Consider the following 21720-nt stretch of genomic DNA (forward strand, 5'->3'; position numbering starts at 1 on the left):
CCAGGTTTGCTGGAGCCTAGGAAGAACTTCAGGTGCTAATGGTACAGACCAGTGATCCAGCAGAAGGCTGGAAACTGAAATCTGCAGTACACCCTCCAGGGCAGGCACAGAGGGCCAGGGGCAACCCAGGATCCCACAAAGACAGGGACCTGTTAAAGGTCACCCCAGCTCTCAGGTAGAGCCACACTATAAGAATCCCTGACCCTGCCAAAGCAGCACACAATCAATTTATTTATGGCTGGTTTTATTTGATTAAAAAAAGAACCTAGTTAAAACAGAAACGTGTTCTGGGCTGGGACGCAGCTCAGTGGTAGAGTGCTTTCCTAGCATGTGCGGGGCCATGGTTCCACCCCAGCAGTGGGGAAAAGAGAGAAGCGGGCCTGCTGGCACCAGCTCAGGAAAATCACCATCAACACTCAGGGTCTGGAGAGGGCATGTCGCCTCGGGCCCGGAGCAGCTGCTCTGCAAGGTAGCTCCGGAGGTGTCTTTGTGGGGCGTTGTGAGGGAATGCCACCACTGTGGGGTGAAGCCTGTTAACCCAGATGAACAGAGGTAGCAGTTTCCCCCATCTTTATTTTTGGAAAAGGCATCTGGCAGCACTGGAGAGCAGCAAAGGAGCGAATCAGACCTGGCGAGTGAGAAGAGCCCGCAGGCGGGGAGGCGCGGACGCGGAGGCAGTGGGAGGACAGGGAGACTACAAAGGACCCTGCCCTGCCCTACACAGCCCACCACATGAGCAGAGCCAACACCACTGATCCCGAGTGACCCAATCCTAAGTGACCCAAGCCACAAGGAGGAGACATCTGAACTGGGATGGGAAGGGACTGGGAGAGGGAGGCCCCTGAAGAGGGGAGGAAAAGTGCTGTCCCTGGCCACCTTCCCCGCTCACTCTGAACTGTCACTCTGACCTGTTGCTCTGGTCACCTGGCACCCACAGGGCCAGGACAGGCCTCCTGGGCACAAGCTTTTCCCAAGCAACCTCCAGGGCCAGGAACTCCGTTCTTTCTTCAGGCCCTGGCAAATGTCCCTTCTACCAGGGAGCCGTCCTGTCATGTAGGCTACACTAGAACCTGTGGGACTGTCATTCTGCACTTAGGACCAAGCACCAGGACCAGGTTAGCTGGTGGCCCCCATGGGCCAGCACCTGACCAAAGCGGAGGGCATGTGCTCTGGTCAGACGTTAGGTCTGACCTGGACCCTCCAAGTCGCTACCCTGCAGGCTCACTTCCTCCTGCCTGCTGCTCTGATCCCAGAGTTTAGGAGGGCTCGTCTCAGGGACACAGTGTGGGAAGGCCATGGGTAGGCACAGTGGCAATGGTTGACACCAGTGGTCACACCTTCCCCAGGCACACTTTGCTTCAACCTCTCGGGCCTGCTTGGCTACTCGTGCCCAAGGGACAGCAGAGGAGACAGGGCAGGTGCTCGGAGGGTGAGGCTGAGGGGGAGGTGCCTTCCAGGTGGCGCAGTGGCTACAGAGCCTCCCACCCAGGAATGTGCTGGCAAAAGTGCGCAGCACTCTTGTTCTCTTCTCAGCCACGAGATCTTGTAACTCGAGGTCACCAAAATCAGGACACACATCCTGGGTAAACCAGTGACGTGTGACGTGTGACATGCAGTCCACCTGGCTACATTCCCTATGCTGTCAGCCAACTTGGCCTTGCTCATCGGTTCCTAGCTGGAACTGCGGGTATGTCGTCTCTGCCTGGGGAGGAGGGGAGGGACATGGAGCCTGTCTTCAAAGTGGCGACACCTGTCTGTCGTTGGTCACCTGTCAAGCCTGAGGAGAGGCTGGCACTGCCCACAGGGCATATCAGCAGGTTAACAAGGATAACACACTGCACATGAAGCCTCCAGGCAGAGCTGTGGCCCAGTGAGCCCACCCGCCTGGGCTACTGTGAGGAATGCCTGCTGTGACACCTCCCGGGCCCTGCCTTGGACAAGTCCAGGTGACAGGTCCTGAGGTCTGCATTAGCCCTGCGGCTCTGGTACCCAGCAGTGGACTGGCCTGGGGTCTGTGACTCCCGCCTCGGTGCACGGTTCCAGCAGTGCAGTGAACTCTTGCCTCAGAAGCACCCGGGCCTCAACTCTTCTGGGACACCAGAGCTGTGAAGGGACAAGTCAAGCAACAAGACATTTCCGCCCCCAAGCTGCCAGCCCCCACCCGCCCTTCGGGCCACTCTGCCGGGTACCTTCCTCTCCACTTGCCTTCACTGACCTGGCGGCATCTGAGACCCCACAGAAAGGCTGTGGGAAGTGTCTGCTGGTCTTTTCTAACCAAGGCCATTTTAGAGATGGGAGGGTGGGCAGCCCCACCCTTCCTGGGGCCAGGACCCCTGCCGTGATGCACTGACTTCCCAGGCAGCAGGAAGGCCACCCGCCTGCTGTCCGTCCTGGCCGAAGCTTTTCGTGCTCACTGTTCCAGCTGCCCCCAATACAGCAGGCTCCTCGCCACTATGGGTACGAGGGAGCAGGGACGTGGGCAGGAAGAGCACACAGCGGAGCAGGAAAGGGAGCCTCACATGCTAGATGCCCTTAAGCCACTTTGGGACGCAGCTCCCTGAACTCACAAACACGCCATGGGGGTGGGGAGGGAGGCCCTGGGGCCAAGGGGGAAGGATTCGAGACTGACCACACCACAAGGCCACAGGCACTGGTTGACCATCACATACCATGACCCCACGCTGCAGGAGGGGGAACTGAGGCCCAGAGGGTGGCACCATGACACAGGTGGGCACTGCCACCCTGTGCCCAGCCTCCTGTGTTTAACACTAGCAAGGAGAATGAGGCAGCCCGTCTCTCCTCCCAGCCCTCAGCTGTCATCAGGACACCAGCTCCAACACTTGGAAGCTCTGTGCCTGGCCTGCTGCCTGGCCTCCCTCTGAGCCCTGCGTGCCCATGTGGCCACAGGATGATGGGCAGCCCCACCAGCCTGTGCCCAGGCTGCTGCCCCCAATTCCCAGACCAGGCAGCAGTAAGTCCGCCTGGTCTGCAGACTGGTTCAGGACCAGGCCCAGTGTGGTCAACGTGGTGCTGGTCCTGCTGGCACTGCCCTAGGCCTGAGTCCTGTTTTCCACCCCTCTGGTGACCTGCCTCTGATACCCTCAGGTTCTCCCCACACTGGACACCTCCACCCCGAAGCAAGCACCTGGGCATGGGGCACTGTAGAGGGACAGTCATGCTCACCGCACAAGGGTTATCTGCTCTTGAATGTTTCAGCCCAGGAACTACACCCACGGTCTGCAGCCAGCTCCCACTGGCCACTCCTGTCACCCCAAAATGACCAGGCCTCAATCAATTCACATGTGAGAGAACGGGAAGAGGAAAAGCAGAAGGCAGGGAATTCTGAGGCTCCCAGGACAAGTTGCAATCAGAGGCATGACTCCAGGGCCCAGACCCTCCAGGTCACCCCACCCAGGAGGAGGAAGACATTCAAAGCCACTGCTTTGCGGGGCTACATCAGTGCACACTTCCGCTCCACAGCCAGTGAACTTCACCTTGCACACCTGAGCTCTGGCTGACCCTGCTCAGCTGGGAATCCATTGCCATTCTAAGCTCAGAAATGAGGTGACCATCCCCCAGAGATGCTACGACAGGAAAGGTAAGCACAGGGAAGGCCAGGGAGCACATCTCATCAATCCCTCCAGGGCAGACACCTCAGCAGAATCCTTCTCAACACAGTTCACTTCCGGTTTACCAGACGCTGGCCCACAAGATGGAGCCATTCACAGACCATGGGGCCAGTTGTGTGGCCCTACACCAAGGACCTCACCAGTGAGACCCTGTGCACAGGAAAAGGATCCAACATGCCTTATTCTGGCCCCAGAGCAACTAGGGATGAGCTGGACACAGGCCGCCGGCACTGGTTATCCCCTCCCACTCGCCAGATGCACTGCGAGCTGAGCACATTTCCCTGGAACAAGCAGACGTCGGTGAACGTCCAACTCCAAAAATAGTGCCACCAGGAAAGGAAGGAACACGCTCTTCTAGCTGCGACCTGCCCCTGCCCTCAGACGTCTCTCTGCAAGGCCCCCTGCCTGGCCTGCGCAGTTCAACTATCACACCCATCTGAAGGGAGAGACAACATTTCAAAAGATAAAGAACAAAACAAGGCTGTTTCTGGTGACAGAACACAAGCCACACACCTGGCCAGCCCCCTGTCAGGGAGTCCCACCCGGGAAACCCTTCTCCGGGACTTTGAGGTCACTGGTATCTTGCATGGAATCTAACCTACAGGAAGCATTTGCCCCTAGCTGAGCAAGCTCTAAAAGGCACCCCGAGTCCCCCCTCAGGCCAGGGTGATGTGTCCCTGGCAGACAGCCCCACAGTATGGCCACAGAGCAGAGACCAAAGGGACAAGGGACTGTGGTCAGGGCTCAACTAGAACCAGATATGGGCTCCACGACCCATTCCAAGGCAAAGACATGGGACCTACATCCCCAGGAGTGGAGGGGACCCAGGCAGCCACGTTTTTCTCCACGTTACAGCTGATCCCAAGTCCACAAGGGACATCCACATCGGCCCTTCCCATCCAGGCTATGCATGACCCTGCTTTGTTTTCAACTCCAAAGGTCACGAACAGGTCACAAATAAAAAGGCCAGTCCCACTGAAAGCTATGCCAGGCTTGCTGCTGCACCTGCAAAAAGCTCCAGGAAAGCCCTGGGAGTGGCACTCAGGGTGGAAAGCATTTTGAGTCTTCAGGAGAGTCACGTGGAGGCTGGCAGCCAGGAGTGCATCCAGTCCCAGAGCAGACACCCTTGGGCTCCGTGTCTGACTTATCTTTTATTTTGTTTTTTGCAGGACTGCAGATTGAACCCAGGGGTGCTCTACCACCGAGCTCTATGGCCAACCCTTTTTCTTTTGAGACAGGGCCTTGTTAAGTTGCTGAGGTTGGCCTCGAACTTGCAATTCTCCTGCCTCAGTCTCCCAAGTGGCTGGGACTACAGGTGTGCTCCGCCGTGCCCAGCCTTTCATCTTTGCTGACTACGTGACCATGGCTAGTCATCACCTAGATGTTCTGCTGATGAAATGAAGGGGCCAGAACAAAGGGACCCATAGTGTAGTCTGGCCCTGGACAACAGCAAGGCCTCCAAGGGGTGCAGGCTCAGCACAGGGGCTAACACTCCAGACGGACGGCCAATAACCTTCCAAGAACGTTCTGGTCCGGCTTTGCAGGGCTGCCTCAATGGGCAGCAGTGTTCCAATAAAATTTTATTTACAAACACAGGACCTGGCCCCTTTCCTAGGCCCTAAGGTTGACACTGGAAAGGATGACATAACAGTCACTTTGTCAGTGCCAGCCCTGTGCAGCCCATGCAGCGGCAAGGATGCTAAGCCTTGGCTCTGGGGTAGTTACGGCAGCAATGCTGCGCAAGTCGTAACTCCTTGCGTCCCCAGAGATGCTATGACGGGAGGGCAGAGAGCAAGCAGGGCCAGGTCACAGGGCAGCAGTCCTATGTGACAGGCCACAGCTTCCTCAGGGCCCTTCACCTCTACCACTAAGCCCACAGGGAATCAAAGCAAGAGGGAGACGCAGTCCTGATCTTGGGAACAAAATTTGGAGAGCACAAGGGCAGGAGGCACCTCCTGGGCTCCTTACCCTCTGTGGCCCTAACTGGAGAGACTGCATCTGCCACTCAGGCTGCCCTGCACTACAGTTACCATCACCCCACTCCGGGACCCTGAAATCTCTCCCTCTGACAAGGGGAGGGGGAGCACGAGGGCCACAGCAGGAAGCTGAATTTCTCCCCAAAGTTAAAAAAGGGGGGCCTGATCCCATGTTTCCAGGGTGAGCGTAGGTCACACGGGGTGGCTGACACGTGCACACACGCATGCACAAGCTCTCCCCTCCCCTGATAGAGGCTGGCTCCTCCCAGCAGGCAGTGGGTGGCTCCTGCCCACAGGATCCCCGGAAAACCTCGCTGCTCCTGCCCCGTCCCACCAGCCTTCAGTGACGGCCTCAGGGTCAGGCCAAGGGGAGGAGCAAGGGCAAGGGCAAGGGCCAGTTTGCCTGCCCAGTGCCCCCCAGTGGGCAGCACCTGACCTCTGAGGTGTCCAGATTGCTTCCTGCCAGGAAGAAAGTCCATCTCCCACAAGAGTCATCTTTTCCCCCAGTAGGGCTGGGATGGAACCAGGATGCTGGACACACCAGGCACGTGCTCCACCACTGAGCCATGCCCCAGCCATCCCAACAGTCATCTTTTTCCATCTTTTTTTGGGGGGGCAGCGGGCAGTTACTGGGGACTGAACCCAGGGGCACTTTATCACTGAGCTACATCCTAGCCCTTATTTATTTATTCTTTTATTTTGAGACAGGGTCGCACCAACCTTGCTAGGTTGCTGAGGCTGGTCTCAAACTTGTGATCCTCCTGACTCAACCTCCCAAATTGCTGAGATTGGGGCTGGGGAGATAGCTCAGTTGGTAGAGTGCTTGCCTTGTAAGCACTAAGGCCCTGGGTTCGATCCCCAGCACCAAAAAAAAAAAAAAAAAAAAAAAAAAAAAAAAACCAAATTGCTGAGATTACAGGCATGTGCCACCATGCCCAGCACAACAGTTATCTTTTAATTCCACATGGGACACAAAGAGCTGAACTTTTAAAAGCAGATTCTCCTCCCAAGCAAGCTGTGCCCTTAGGACCTGCAGAATGGGCCCTGCCCCTCCCTGGAAACTTCAGGCCTTTGGTTGGTTGGGTGTGAGGGCAGAGTCCTGCTCTGCCAGGCTCAAGAGGTAGCAGGGGTTGTGGGTAACTGTCCGACCAAGGCCAGGGCCAAGCCACCTTGCTCCCCTCCACACAGGCTCTCCAGGATCCTCAAGGTGCACCTTAACCTTCTCTGTTTAAGCACACCTATGTCCTGGGACTAGGCTCCACATGCTGTCTTTACAAGAAGCAGGGCACACCGCCACTGTCATCTCCACTCAGTTGCAGTTTCTCATCCACTGAGAGTCAATACAGGGCCCTCCATGCCCCTGCCTCTCAACTGGTGCCAGGTGACCCTGCTGAAGGCGTCTCCTCAGGTACAACCTGAATGAAGCAGCCAAGTCCACCTCCAGAAGGGCACCAGCATCCCATGGTAGCTGTGCTCTTTGTCACCTGCAACCAGACTGTCAGTGGGAACTGCTGCCAGTCTCACTCACCCCTAAATGGGATTCCCAACATCCTTTGAGGGAAATGCCTCCTTATTATGACACTTTTCATAAGGATTTAGAACAGTCACAGGGGCAGCAAGAGCAGCAACCTGGGGAAGAACACACTCAAGGAAGGGATCACTCAGCTGAGCCCTGGGGTCTCTCCACGTGAAGCCAGGAGGATTAACCTAGGGCCTTTCATCACCAGCAGCTCCTTAGTTTCTCTAAAGCTCCAAGGCAGGCTGAGCTGCTCCAGGGATATCTACAGAGACATCTGAGCCCACTGGGAAGCAGCGACAGGAGCTCCACCCTGGTCTTCCCACGCTTCTGATGAAGAACGTCACTCACCCACGTGCAAGGCTGACCCAGGTGACGGTGATCCTATCTCAAAAGGCAAAGCCTCCATCCAGCCTGAGACCTTGGCAACCCTGTCCAATGCACCTGTGGTCCAGTAACTGCCCTTGGGATAGTCAACACCAGTGCAATACGGGAAACCTGGTGTCCAACAAAGGACGCAACTCAAGAACCTGCTGGTTTCCAGACTGGCCATATCCATTCAAATCCACCTTCAAATTGCACACATGAGGACACGTGGAAGAATCTCAGGACAGCCACACTCTAGAACAAAGGCTCAGAAAGATCCGCTCAGAAGAGTTTCACCACAGGCAGATTCCACCTCAACTACAAAGACACACACCCATCACAAACACACCAGCGGTTCTCCGGTCATCTGTAACCACTCCAGAGCTGACCCTCAGCATGTCTTCTAGCCCTGCATAACCCCACATCTCTCACTGATAACCCCAGCTCAAGCATCACAATAAAGCACATAGTCAGCATAAGCAAACGTTAGAAATGTCCACCTTTGCCAGCCAGATACAGGTGACTTCCCAAATGCCTCCCACATCTGAACCCTTACCTGGTCCCCGGGCACCATCCCAGCTCAGGCCCTCAGTCTCTACCCACAGTCGCCTCCAGCCTCCCTGCCTCCCACCTGGCCCTCCCTGAACATGAAGCCATCCCTACAAGAGCCAGAACACATCCTGAAACCAAATGCTCCGCAATTGTAGCCTCCCACTCCACCCAGGGATGCACGGCATGCCAGGCCTCTGCCTCCACCAGCCTCATCAGGGCTGCCCTTGGCAGCACTTCAGTGCCCCTGTGCCCCTCCACCTCAGGAAAACAGAGCAAGCAGCCTGTCCCAGAATTCAGAATGCCCAAGACATACAAATGATCTAGGAATGGTGACTTCATAGGGTCCAAACTGTGTGGAAGACATAGCCATTAAAAAGTAAAGTTTGGGCCAGGTGCAGTGGTGCATGCTTATAAACCCAGCAACTCAGGAAGCTCAGGCAGAAGGATCGCAAGTTTGAAGCCAGCCTCAGAAACAGTGAGGCCCTAAGCAACTTAGCAAGACCCTGTACCAAAAAAAAAAAAAAAAAAAAAAAAAAAAGAAGGGTTGGGGATATAGTTCAGTTAGTAGAGTGCTTGCCTCGCAAGCACAAGGTGCTGGGTTCAATCCCCAGCACCGCAAAATAAATAAATAATAAATAAATAAATAAATAAATAAAATAAAATAAATAGAATAAAATAAAAGGGCTGGAGATGTAGCTCCGTGGTAGAGTGCCCCTGGGTACAATTTCTAGTACAAAAAAAAAAAAAAAAAAAAAACAAAGTTTAGGGTGCTGGGACTGTAGCTCACTGGTGGAGCATTTGCCACATGTATGAGGACCAGGTTCAGTTTCCAGCACCATGAAAGACAAAACCAAATAAAAAGTAAAGTGTAGGTAGGGCACACTAGCATGTGCCTGTACTTGGGAAGCTGAGTCAGGAAGACTGTTTGAGACCAGGAGTTGCAGCCATCCTGGGCAACGTAGTGAGACCCTGTCTCAAGAAGAAGAAAAAAAAAGGAGCTGGGGTACAGCTTAGTGGTAGAACACTCGTCTAGCATTTGTGAGGCCCTGGATCCCATCCCTAGACACACACACACACACACACACACACACACACACACACACAGTTTATGAGGTTCAAAAAAAAAAAAAAACTCTCTCTCTAGTCACAGGAAGAAAGGAGACAAAATCAGCTGAGTGTATCATCAAGACAACTCAGTACAAGACAGAAGAGGACAGAGAAAGAGGCTGAGATGCCATTGCACTTGCCTGGGGCAACAGGAACAGAGTTGCTACTTCTAGGCCTTTTGCAAGTCTTCTGCGACAAGCTACACTACTTAGCCCCTAAAACGAAAAAAGTTTTCACACACGTGGCTTTTATATTTGTTGTTGTTGTTGTTTTTGGACACAGGTTCTCAATTGCCAAGGCTGCCCTTAAGCCTGCGATGTTCCTGCCTCAGCCTCCAGAGTCGCTGAGATTACAGGTGTGCACTACCACATCCAACACCTGCAGCTTTTAAATAGCAGTTCAAGTGATTCCACAAATTTCACCTGGACTTGAGAACCTCTCCCTCCCGAGGGGCTGCAAGTCACAGTCCCTCAGACCTGGGTGACTCAGTCAGGAGCTTCGTCTCCACTTGGCCAGGGAGGTTCCAGCCCTGGAGGATATAATTAGCATTGGGTCCTGGTGTGCACGGCCACTTCATGTGGAGACAAGTCTCTAGGACACTTATTCAGTGGAACAGTCTCCCTTGGGATGGTTTACTTGGACACCAGTTTTCTTTTTTCTCTTTTGTTTCTTTTAATTAAAAAGTGACAACATATCCATGTGTCATCACTGTCTGTCATTCAAGCACCTACAGATCAGAGGTCACTTGGGGTCACTATTCTAAGTGTCCCTTCAGGCTAGTGGCTGACTGCAGAGATGAGATCACGCAAAACCCAGCTGTACAATTCACAGACCAAGGAGAAAACAGGACAAGGTAAGTCATAAAGGCAGAATCACGGGGGTGAGGCCCTAAAAACAAAAGAGGCCAAATCCTACAGGCACAGTATTAATTATCAGTCTGTCCCCTGCTGGGCCACATCAAGCAGGGCCACTGTCCGAGAGGCCCAGTTTCTAAAAGCCAGGGGTCTCCTGAGTTTCTGGCCTGAGCTACACAGAGGGGAAAAGCCGTCTTGTTTTTCAAGTTGGCTGGTTCCTCCCTCAAGGTCTCCTGGCGATGTCACAATCCTGGTGTGATGTCAAAACTGCTTGGAGGGTGATGAACTCTGGCCTCCTGATGAGTCAACAGAGGGTGGGTTTCCGTGAGCAGCCTACTGTTTACACACCATCACCGTGGCCACAGCCAGGCAGCCGGAAGTCTGGTCAAGGGTCACAGTGGCCAGGGCGAGGCTCAGCCCATCCCCGCAGCCCATCTTCTGCAGAGACAGCCAACTACAGCCTAAGGAGCACCTTCTGGGAGGGGCTCACCCCACCCAGAGTCAGGCAGCACCCACCTTGAAACAGAAGCAAATCAAACCCGATGCTCCAGCACGCTGGAGGCACAGGCTGCCCGCTCCTGAGGACCCGTGCCAGCCCACTCCACCCAGCCCAGCCAGCCTGGCCACAGCCTCGCGCCATGATGCCTGGATTCTCAGCTACTTCCCAGCTGGGAGGTCCTATGAGGTGACTCACCTTCTAAGTCAGTGCCCGCCTGTTTCCTCACCTGAGAAACAGGAACTACTCATGTCATGGACCTGACAGGGACAAAATGAATTGACTCAGGCAGCACAGTCAGCGCGGGCATGGGAGTAGGGCACACTCCACAGATGTGGGTGGTCACCTATCACCTTTTGGCTTTCTCCAGGGACAGGGCACAGAACAGTCAGTGACTACAGAAATTAGCCATCCACTCATGTCATCAATGTTTGGGGCCTCTGGAGGGGGAGAAGGGGGTGTCAAAATGCTGGGTTGTGGCTCAGTGGTACAGCACTTGCCTAGCATGTGTGAGTCACTGGGTTCAATTCTCAGCACCACATATAAATCAATAAATAAAATAAAGGTCCATCAACAACTAAAAAGAAATACTTTTAAAAGTGCTGGTGTTTAACTAGTACTTGGGCCCACAGTGACTCCCTTTCAGAGCTGTGTCCCCTATGGCTCAACAACCCCCCCACCCAACTCCAACAAGACTATGGCTAGAGTACTCAAGAGGCAGCCTGAGACATGAGGACAGTGGGGTGTCCCTCAAGCAGGTGAGGCTGACTCAGAGCCTGAATATGCCTCTAACAAAGCGGGAACCATAAGCTAGCCTTCCCCCAAAAGCTGTCAAGATGATGTGCGGCGCCACATCTTCCGGGGCCTGGCCAGGCACTATCAGGAAGGACCACACTAGGATTCATGCAGGATGAAGTGCTGCCCTGCTCAGCAGCAATCGGGCACCCACCCAGGAAGCAGGAGACAAGCCTGGCCTCCTGGGCCTCCCTGGCCTCCCCACATGGCAAGGGAACACAGACTAAATGAAGACTCCTCCTGCCACCAGTGCCCAGGTTGACGTCCAAGCAGGTCTGCCTACTTATCAGCATGCAGCAGTCCCCAGCATAGCACTGGGCCTCGCAGAACAGCCATGGGGACACTGGCTGCAGGCCCCTAGAACCTGGGACTCATTCACACCTGACTGCACCTTGCAGCCCCCTCCACACCTTTCAGGCCCTGTCTCCAAGAGCCTATGCATGCCAGTGTCTGTGACTCTCCATCCACTGATCACAGCCTGGGTCATCTCCTGTGTCCACCCGGGTCCCTCACCAGCATTTCAGCCTATTTTATTTACTTTCTAGCACTGACCATGGATGAGTCTTTCTTGCTGATTTCTGTGTGGCTCTGTTTATTATCTATCTCTTGATGATTCTAGAATATTGCTATTGACACAAGATATCCGTCGTAGTCCCTGGGGTGTCTAGCCCCTGAGCAATGGCCCTGTGCTGAACAGGCCTCCATCAAATTGGGAGCGAGGAGTGAGCCCAGGCTCATCTCCCACCAGTGTCGCACAAAACTCCATGAGGGCCCAGAAGCAGGAGACAGCTCTGGGCAGGGAATACTGACAACTCAAGAGGCCTCAAGGGTGGTGCTAGGGCCTGAGAGATGGATCTGGAGCTTGGAATGGGGGTCAAATACTGGGACCCTCATGGTTCTGAGGAGAACGGCCTGGAGCCAGGATGGGTCAGGAATTCACTTACCCAAGACCTCCTGAGGCAGACAGAGATAAAATTCAAACCCAGACAGCTTCAATCTCCAGACTCATGAACACTGCCTGGGCCCTCAATTATTCCTGATATGCTCCCCCCACCAACGAGAGGAGGTCACCTGGCCACAGAGTCCACTCAATCACCCAATGACAAAATACAACCCAGCAGATAGAGGCAGATGCCCCTGGGTGGGTCACTTCCTCAGGGTCACCAAGGGACACTTCTCTGAGTAGGCAAGTGACATTATTCTGGAAGGATGAGCTGTATCCCACTTCCTCTCTCTGCTCTCCTGGAAATAACCAGCAAAACCATAAAAGAAATACAGAGGAATGGTAGCCTCAGACCTACTCAGGATTTTATAATCAAAGAGAAACTTCATCAAGCCCAATATGGAATGGGAGGACCAGCAGTTATACATATTGCTAGATCTCTACCTGGCTGGCCACCAGGCCTGCACAAGAGGGCTCAGACTTCAGACCCTTCTGGGGAGAGAAACATGGTAGAGCCTACGTAAGATTGCTCCAAGATTATGATTAACAGTTCCTGGAGAGACACAGAGAAAGTTCCACAGCAAGTTCCTTTCCAGCCCCTGCCACACCTGAATATGTAAAAGTCTATTTGCAATTAAAAAGTTTAAATGGGGCAGGGGGCTCAGCTCAGTGGTAGGGTGCTTGCCTAGCATGCATAAGGCCTTGGATTCCACTCCCAGCACCAAAACAATAAAAATTAAAACCCTGTCCCACAAGTTGTTATTGACAAACCATATAATCACAGCACTAGAGAACAGAAATTCCTGGCTGCTGCCTGACATAGGTGGGTACATGAGGTTTTATTAACAACCAATATTAAGTTCTTTAAGTCTCCTTCCCCATGCCCACCACCCAAAACCAGTTAAATGAAGGTTCTTCCTGCCACCAGTGCCACAAAAGGATAGGAGCTACTGTGCTCTTAGCTCAGTCCACTACACTGCCCAAGGGGCAAAATTAAATACAAAAGTTTCCAGGCCACTTAAGTGACCAGTCATCTTTCAAGAAAAACACAAGTTTGGATCTCCCCAAAATTTAACCCAGCCAATCAAGTTGCCCTAGATGGCTAACTAGAGTTCTCTGAGGGAGTCCCTCCTGGCTGGTCAACACACTGCTGTAAACAGCCGGCCCCGATGGAACAAGCTTGACAGTCTGCAGTTAACTGGCCTTCACACACAGGAAGACCCAGCTTAGTTAGGGGATGTAACCTATACCAAACTAAAAATAGCAGCATGATGGCATACAGAGGCGCACAAGCAAGCCTTCCTGACAGAGGACTGGAGCAAGTGAGGGCAGCTTTGGAGAGAAGGCGGGGCTCTTGGTCCCAGGATCCCAGAAGTCTGCTGCAACCAGGTACCAAGTCCACCTTATTTACATGACTCATGCCCCACCCCCCCAGCTGTTCTGGGGAAAACTCACCTTCCTGCCGGACAAGTCAGAATTGCCCAGGGGAGGCAGGCAGGTGGTGGTGATGCATGCCTATAATCCCTGCTACTCAGGAAGCTGAGGCAGAAGGATTGTAAGTTCGAGGCCATCCTGGACAACTTAAGGAAAGCCTGTCTCAAAAATTTAAAAAATTCTAAAATAGCTCAGGATAATAGCTCAGTAATGGTGCTCCCCTGGGTTACATCCCTGGTACCGCAGGGGGAAGAAAAAAAAAAAAAAAAGAACCGCACAGATGGAAAGACTACAGACTGCAATTTCACCAGGAAGATTGGCCCAAGCTGGTCACTGGGCAGCCACTGCCACCTCCTGAAACCATCACTAACTTCTCCTCCTCACCTGCAGGGGCGCCTTAGCCTTGTCTCAGGGAATCCTTTTGACAAGGGTAGAACTAGCTCTTCCAAAAAGATGAAATCCCCGTTCTATGAAGGGGAAAACTGAAACACAAGAACAGGAAGGAAACTGTCCGAAGCAGCAAAGGAGATGTGGGCTCCAGGACAGGGGAGGGAACACGAAACAGGGTAAGAAATTCCCAGCTTAGCTAATGGTGCTGAACAAGTCTGGGGCAGGAAGAAGGCCACATTCCTTCCTAGTTACTCTCTCCCTCACCGCCCTCGGCCCCCCCATCCCCTGTATACACAAACACACACAGGGCCTCCCTGAACCTGAGACAGACATCCCCCCACAAGCCCAGTGGCCTTATGATTATGAAGTCCTCACTTTCCAGGAAAAGAGGTAAAGTGTTCCTAAACCCTTTCTCTCAGATCCTAAAACTGGGGGATCTGCAACTTCTATCTCAGCACAGAGGGTGCCCATGACACAAACAAATGGGAAGATGCAGACTTCTGATCAGGACTCCAGAAGTGCCCCAAAGTTAGGCCTGAAAGAAGGTACCCCGCAATCTCCCCACCCCCAGTCAGGTGGCAGAACTGAAAGACTCCAAACCTTCCCAGATGGACCCAAATTGGCCAAAGAAGTTTGAGAGTCAACCATCAGGTGTGGTGGCCAGAGCCTCCTTCCAGGTGCCCACCATGAACCCCCAGACTGAGAAAGGCACCATGACCAGCCACCCCCACAACTGCCTTCAGGAAAACATCACAGCCTCCCTCAACACTTTCACCCTCCAAAGGTGTCCAAAAGGGACGGGGTAACTAAGGTGTGGGGGTGGGGGCTGGAAATAAGCTGTCCGTTTCTCTTCAAACTACCCCTTTCCAAGAATCAAGAGTGAGCCCAACCTGAGGGATCTCATTGGAGGCGTCAAACACAGGCCCCAGGTACAGACACAGCCTAGACGGAACAGGCCCCCACAGGTGCCAGGACAGTAGTGTCCCCCGTCCACCCTGACAGGGACATAGAAAAGCTGCTTCCCAGGAAGTCACACCAGTCACCCCCAACCAACTGCCCTCCAGGTGTCCACACCGAGAAGCCCAAGTCCCCACCACCACACAGGGCCAGAAGGAGGGCAGAAGTCCTCCTCCCCTTCACCACCAGGTGCGCAGACCAGTTCCTGCCCAGGTGCCGGGCGGGCCAGAAAAGACCCCGGACGCCTGCAGGTGCCAACACTGACGCCCCTCCCGGCCAAGTTCCGGCCCCTCTGCCGCCACGGACTGTCCGCCGGTGTCGCCTAGTAGCACCGAGGAGGACCGCGGTTCCCCGCGCTCCTGGTCGGCGCCCGCCCCGGACGCCGCTGGCCCAGGGACCTGCCAGCAGCAACCTGGACCCCGCGCTCCCTGGCTGGGACGGCCGCGGTAAGGGGCGCGCGAGGGCCGGCCCGCGCCCCGACGTCCCGACGTCGCACCGGACCCCACGCCGCTCACCTGGCTGGCGCGGTAGCTCTCGAAGGCCTTCAGGGCACTGTCGGTGAGCTTCACGTGGAACACAGACACCTTGCTGCCGTCGCTCACACCGCCCGCACGACAGCCCGTAGCTCCGAGCCTCCTTCAGCGCCGCCATCTTGCGACCATCGCTCCCCCGCCCCCCCCTTCCCGGCTCCAGCGCCGGCGCGACGGCCACGCCCCGCCCCGCCGCCCGCTGACGCGCTACATTATTCATGAGATGCGGCGGACCACGCCCCACAGGAGCCCAAGAAGCCCACAGTCGCTGTCGCACAGTTCGCTGACGTGCTGCATTATTCATAAGACACAGATGGCAACGCCCTCTACGGACCCGACAGGGTTCACAGTCTCCGCCCCAACGTTCTGCATATTCATAATATGCCGAAGGCCCACCTCTCCAGACCCTAGAGGAGGCCACTTCCGTGCACGAACTCCGCCTTGACACGCGCACCCCCTCCAGGCCCCGCCTCCATCTGTATTATTCACCGCCCTGACTCTACCGGGCGCGTCGAAGCCCCGCCCCACCGGCCTCTGACGTGCCGCATTATTTATGAGATGTCTTCTGTCTTCCGTCTTTGGCTTCTGTTGGGAGCCGCAGAGAAGGCGTGGAAGGGGCGGGGCCAGCGCAAAACACGTGGGAGGCGGGGCCAGAGGCTGGCCAGGTTGGTGGGCGTGGCTACAAAAAAAACGAGTCGCGCGATGGACGCTGGGTTCTGCTGATGGGGTTCCCTTAAGGTGGGCTGCTGGGTTTCCAGGACCTGAAGCTACCAGAGGATTGGAGAAGGGGGGCTCCTCTAAACTTTGCTTATGAAAAGAGTAGACTTTTAAAACGATAAAATACAACGTCGCCCTGAGCAATGGTAGAGTCCATTTCTCAGCAGAAAAAAAAATATATATATAACTTGGTAGGTAATTTTCAAATTTTTGTTTGTTTGTTTGTTTGTTTTTGCTGATGATTACATCCTGGGCCTGGAACATGTCAAGCAAATACTCTACCATGGACTGAACCCCCAGACCTAAGCCGTTTACATTTAAAAAATAGTCATCCATTTAACATGTACAACTCCAGGATACAAAAGCAGTAAACAAAAATCAATAACATGCCTGTACACCAATAACGAATTTGCTGAAAATAAATTAGGAAAAATTCCACTAATAGAGGCTAAAAAAAAGAAACCCTAGGAATAAATCTAACCAAGAAAGTAAAAGACCTCTACAGTGAAATTATAGCGCTGAAGAAATTGAGGAAGACAGGGGAAAGAAGATGGAAACACTTCCTGCCTGTATGGATAGGCAGAATTATATTGTTTAAATGGCCATATTACCAAAATCGATCTACAGATTGAATGCAGACCCCATCAGAATAACAATGATGTTCTTTGCAGAACTTTTAGGAAAAAATAGTCCTGAAATTCATTTGGAAGAATAAAAAACCCAGAATGGCCAAAGCAATCCCCACCCCCACAAGTCCAGGGATTGAACCCAAGGCCTCATATTTGCTAGCCAAGTGCCCTACCACTGAACTACCAGATTGGCCAGCCAGAGCAATTCCAAGCCATAGAGACAATGCTGGAATCATCACAATACCTGACTTCAAATTACATTACAGACCTCTAGTAATAAAAATTGCATGGTACTGGCATAAAAACAGAAACATAGAATGATGGAACAGAAGAGAAGACAGAGATGAACCCACACAGAGTCATCTGATTCTTGCCAAAGGCACCAAAAACATAAATTGGAGAGAAGACAGTCTTTTTAGTAAATGTTGCTGGGAAAGCTGGTTATCCACATGTAGAAGAATGAGACTAGATCTGTATCTCTCACCCTGCCCAAAAGTCAACTCAAAACAAATCAAAGACATCAAAATTAGATCAGAAACTTTGCAACTGCTAGAAGAAAATGTAAGGTCAACATTCCAACATGGAAGTGCAGGCAACAACTTCCTCAATAGGACTCCCAAAGCTCAGGAAACGATGCCAAGAATTAATAAATGAGATGACATCAAATTTAGAAACTGGGGCAGGGGAGATAGCTCAGCTGGTAGAGTGCTTGCCACACAAGCACAAGGCCCTGAGTTTGATCTCCAGTACCACAAAAAAAAAAAAAAAAAAAAAAAAAAAAAAAAAAGAAAGGAAAATTTAGAAACTGTACAAGCAAAGGAAACAACTGAAAGCAGGAAGAGAAAGTATACAGAATGGAAGAAAATCTTTGCTAGCTACTCTTCCGCTGAAGGACTAATATTCAGAATATACAGAGAGCACAAAAAACTTAACACCCAAAAACAATAATAACCCAATCAATAAGTGGGCCAATGAACTAAATAGACACTTCTCAAAAGAACTGCAGGAGCTGGGGTTGTGTCAGTGGCAGAGCGCTTGCTAGCACGTGTGAGGCCCTGGGTTCGATCCTCAGCACCACATAAAAACAAATAAATAAAGGTATTGTGTCCATCTGCAACTAAAAATATATTTAAAAAAATATATTGGGACTTGGGAGGCTGAGGCAGGAGGATCCCAAGTTCAAGGCCAGCCTCAGCAACTTAGCAAGCCCCTTGACAACTTAAGGAAACCCTCTCTCCAAATTTAAAAAAGAAAAGAAAAAGGGCTGGAGATATGGCTCAGTGGTTAAGTGCCCTTGGGTTTAATCTGCAGTCGGGGGTTGGGGGGGATACAAATAACCATAAATGCTGGTGAAGATGTGGGAAAACGTTTACACTATTGGTGGGATTATAAATCACCACAGCCCACAGTGGAAATCGGTAACCCTGAGAAGAGTAGGAGTGGAACCACCATATGACCCAGCTAGACCTTCCCTCCATATTTATCCTAAAGAATTAAAGCCATCGCACTACAGCAATGTTTACAGCAGCACGATTCACAGTTGCCAAATGATGGATGATACCAGCCTTGGTGCCCATCAACAGATGAATGGATAAAGGAATTGTGGTGTAGACACACCATGGAATTTTATTCAGTTATGAAGAATGAATTGTGTCATTGGCTGGTAAATTGATGGAACTAGAGAACATCCTGCTAAATGCAACAATCCAAACTTGGAAAGTCAAGGTCGCATGTTTTCCCATATGTGAGGACTAGAGATAAAAAGGGGGAAAATGTGGGGGTGGGGGATTCTCATGAAACTGGGATGGAAATCAGTAGAGAAAGGAGACACAGGGAGGGAGGAGGGAAGGGAAAGGGAGGTAGTGGAGAATGGAATCGGCCCAATTGTACCGTTACATTGAGTGCAATGTATGTAACAGCAAATCCCACTGCTATGTATAATCACACACCAATGACAGGACAAAATAAATCTAGGAATTTCTCTTTGCCATTTAAAAAAAAATGTACAACCCAGTGGTATTTAGAACATTCAAAATATTTATAAACTATTACCAGTGTCTGGTTCCAGCACATTTTCATTCCCTTAAAAGCCAGGATTAGAGGAGTGTGGTGGCGCATGCCTGTAATTGCAGCAGTTCAGGAGGCTGAGGCAGGAGGATCCAGAGTTCAAAGCCAGACTCAGCAAAAGCAAGGTACTAAGCAACTCAGTGAGACCCTGTCTCTAAATAAAATACAAAATAGGGCTGGGGATGTGGCTCAGTGGTCAAGTGCCCCTGAATTCAATCCCCAGGGCCCCTGAGATCAATCCCCCATACCCCACCCCCATAAAAAGCCAGACTTAGCAGTTCCCATGATCAGTCACTCCTGAATTCCCCTTCCCCAACCCCTGGCAACCACTCATCTACTTTTTGTCTCCTGTTCTGGACATTTCACATCAATGACATCATACACCCCTGTGCCTGGTTTTCTTCCTTCAGAATGCTTTTCAGGTTCCTGAACCTCAAAGCATCTATCAGTGCTTCATTCGTTTTTAACTGCTGAATAATATTCCATGGTATGAACCTACCCTTTTTGTTTATCCATTCATCCTTCAAGGAAGGGGCTGCTTCTTCTCTTTCTGTGTCAGTATTATGAATGATGCCTCTTAAACATTCACGTATATGGGGCAGTGGGGGAGTTTGGTTTTGTTTCTGTTTTTTAGTTTAGTTTTGTAGTGCTGGGTAATGGAACCCAGGGTCTCACGCGTACTAACCAAGAAAGAGCTCTACCATTGAGCTGCACCCCCAGCCCAAATGTACCTGTTTTTGTGTAGATGGATGTTTCTCCTTCTTTCAGTAAGAAACCTTGGAGCCGGATTGCTGGGTCGTATGATTCCATGTTGGCCCTCCGGGAAGTGCCTGTTTCCCACAGTACCTAACCATGTAATCCACGTGGCACTTCAGGTTCATAGGCAGCTGGAGTCAGAGGCCAGCCCTGGCCTGTCCGGGGCACAGAGCAAGCACCTCCTAGACTCCCAGTCTCCCAACTTGTGGAAACCTCTTGGGGGTTTTTACATGTCATTTTACTGGTGATAGAGGGTGGTTCCAGGAGGAAGTTTTGGGTTCTGTTTTGTTTTTGATTTGTTTCTTTTTTTTTTTTTTTAATACTTTATTTAGTTGTAGATGGACACAATACCTTTATTTTATGTATTTATTTTTACATGGTGCTGAGGCTCAAACCCAGCGCCTCACACGGACAAGGCAAGCGCTCTGCCACTGAGCCCCAGCCCCAGCCCCAGCCCCTTTCTGTTTCTTTTTAGGATGAAGATTTTGAGGTAAGCGAGGAAGATGGAGTTAAGGACGTCTCTACTCGTCCCAGGAGATCTTGTGGGTTCTTTCCTCTCCTGCCCGCCTGCAGACCAGCACCTCCTGACTGTCACCCCGCGGGTGATGCTAGACTCCTAGCACCCTTTTCAGATACTTGTCTTTAATATCCTCGTTTACAATGGAGAACTGAGGCTTGGAGGGGTGCGGCGATGCACAGGCTGGGACTTGACCTTAAACCTTTCTGATCCAGCGCACTCTTTAATTACTCTCCAGCCTGCCTCCAAAGCCAGGGTCCCTTTTAATATAGTCAGCCTTCCCTAGCACCAGGTTCCACAGCCCGAGATTCACCCAACCACAGATGGAAAATATTTGGGGAAATAACCATTTGCATCTGTACTGAATACACGCAGACTTTTTTCTTATCACGAGTCCTTAAAACAGTAGTACAATGACTATTCACTCAGCAGTTACTTGCATTGTATTAGGTATTATAGGTACTGAAGAGATGAGTTTTAATGTATATCAGAGGAGTCAGGTGTGGTGGCGCATGCCTGCAATTCCAGATACTCAGGAGGCAGAGGTAGGAGGACTGCAGGTTCGAGGCCAGCCTGCGCAGCTCAGGGGTAAACCACAGCCAGGTGTTCAATCCCTAGTACCAAAAAATAATAATAGAAAATAAAGTATACAGGAAGGTTTGGGGGTGTAGATCAATGGTAGAGCACCTTCTTAGAATGTTCTAGGCCCTTGGTTCAATTTCCAACATCAAAAAATGAAATACAGTGGGCCCAGTGGCATGCACCTGTAATCCCAGTGACTCCGGAGGCTGAGTCAGGAGGATTGCAAGTTCAAAGCCAGCCTCAGCCACTTAGCAAGACTCTGTTTCAAAATAAAAACTGAAAAGGGCTGGGGATGTGGCTTTGTGGTTCAATCTCTGGTACCAAAGAATAAAAATAAAAAGTCATCCCTGGCATAGCACCTGGCATGGAGTAAAGATGCTCAATAAATCTGCTGAGTGAGGGCTGGGTTGTGGCTCGGTGGCAGAGCACTTGCCCAGCACGCGTGAGGCCCTGGGTTCCATTCCCAGCACTGCCCACTGACACTAAAACATTTTTAAAAGGCATCGAGTGAGGCTCTCACGCAATGCTCATGACGCAGCCATCAGCCCATTCCACAGATGAAGAGACTGAGGCTCAAAGAAGCTTCGGGGGCTCCCACAGTGCTGGGGAGATCATGACTCCAGCCGTGGGAGTGTGGAGCTATGTCCACCACCTCTCCCCTGGGATCAGCCTGGGAGACGCTGACACTGACACCCATGCACGCTGACCTATCCGTCCACTGTGTCCAGCTGTTTATCTGGACAACTGGGGCAGGTCAATACTGGAGCTGTGGGGCTACCTGGCTCTGGAGGGTCACAGAAGGGCAGGGACAGGGCAGCCTGGGCACAGGAGTTCTGTAGCAAAGGTTGGGAGGGTGGGGACAGCCGGGCTGCTAAGAGGAGGAGGACGTGGGAGGAGCGCTCAGCAG

The 21720-nt window shown here is 52.1% G+C and overlaps 1 protein-coding gene across 1 annotated transcript in view; it reads right to left on the reverse strand.

Moving 5' to 3' along the window:
• Ell (elongation factor for RNA polymerase II) overlaps window positions 1–15666 on the reverse strand; it is a 66717-nt gene extending 51051 nt beyond the window's left edge. The window contains 2 exon segments of the mRNA XM_047531827.1: window positions 15531–15617; window positions 15619–15666. Coding sequence (XP_047387783.1) covers window positions 15531–15617; window positions 15619–15666 — 135 coding nt within the window.
• Window positions 15667–21720: the final 6054 nt, after the last annotated feature.

The sequence above is a fragment of the Sciurus carolinensis genome, chromosome 17 (genome assembly GCF_902686445.1).
Source record: "Sciurus carolinensis chromosome 17, mSciCar1.2, whole genome shotgun sequence".
In the NCBI taxonomy this organism is placed as follows: Eukaryota; Metazoa; Chordata; class Mammalia; order Rodentia; family Sciuridae; genus Sciurus; species Sciurus carolinensis.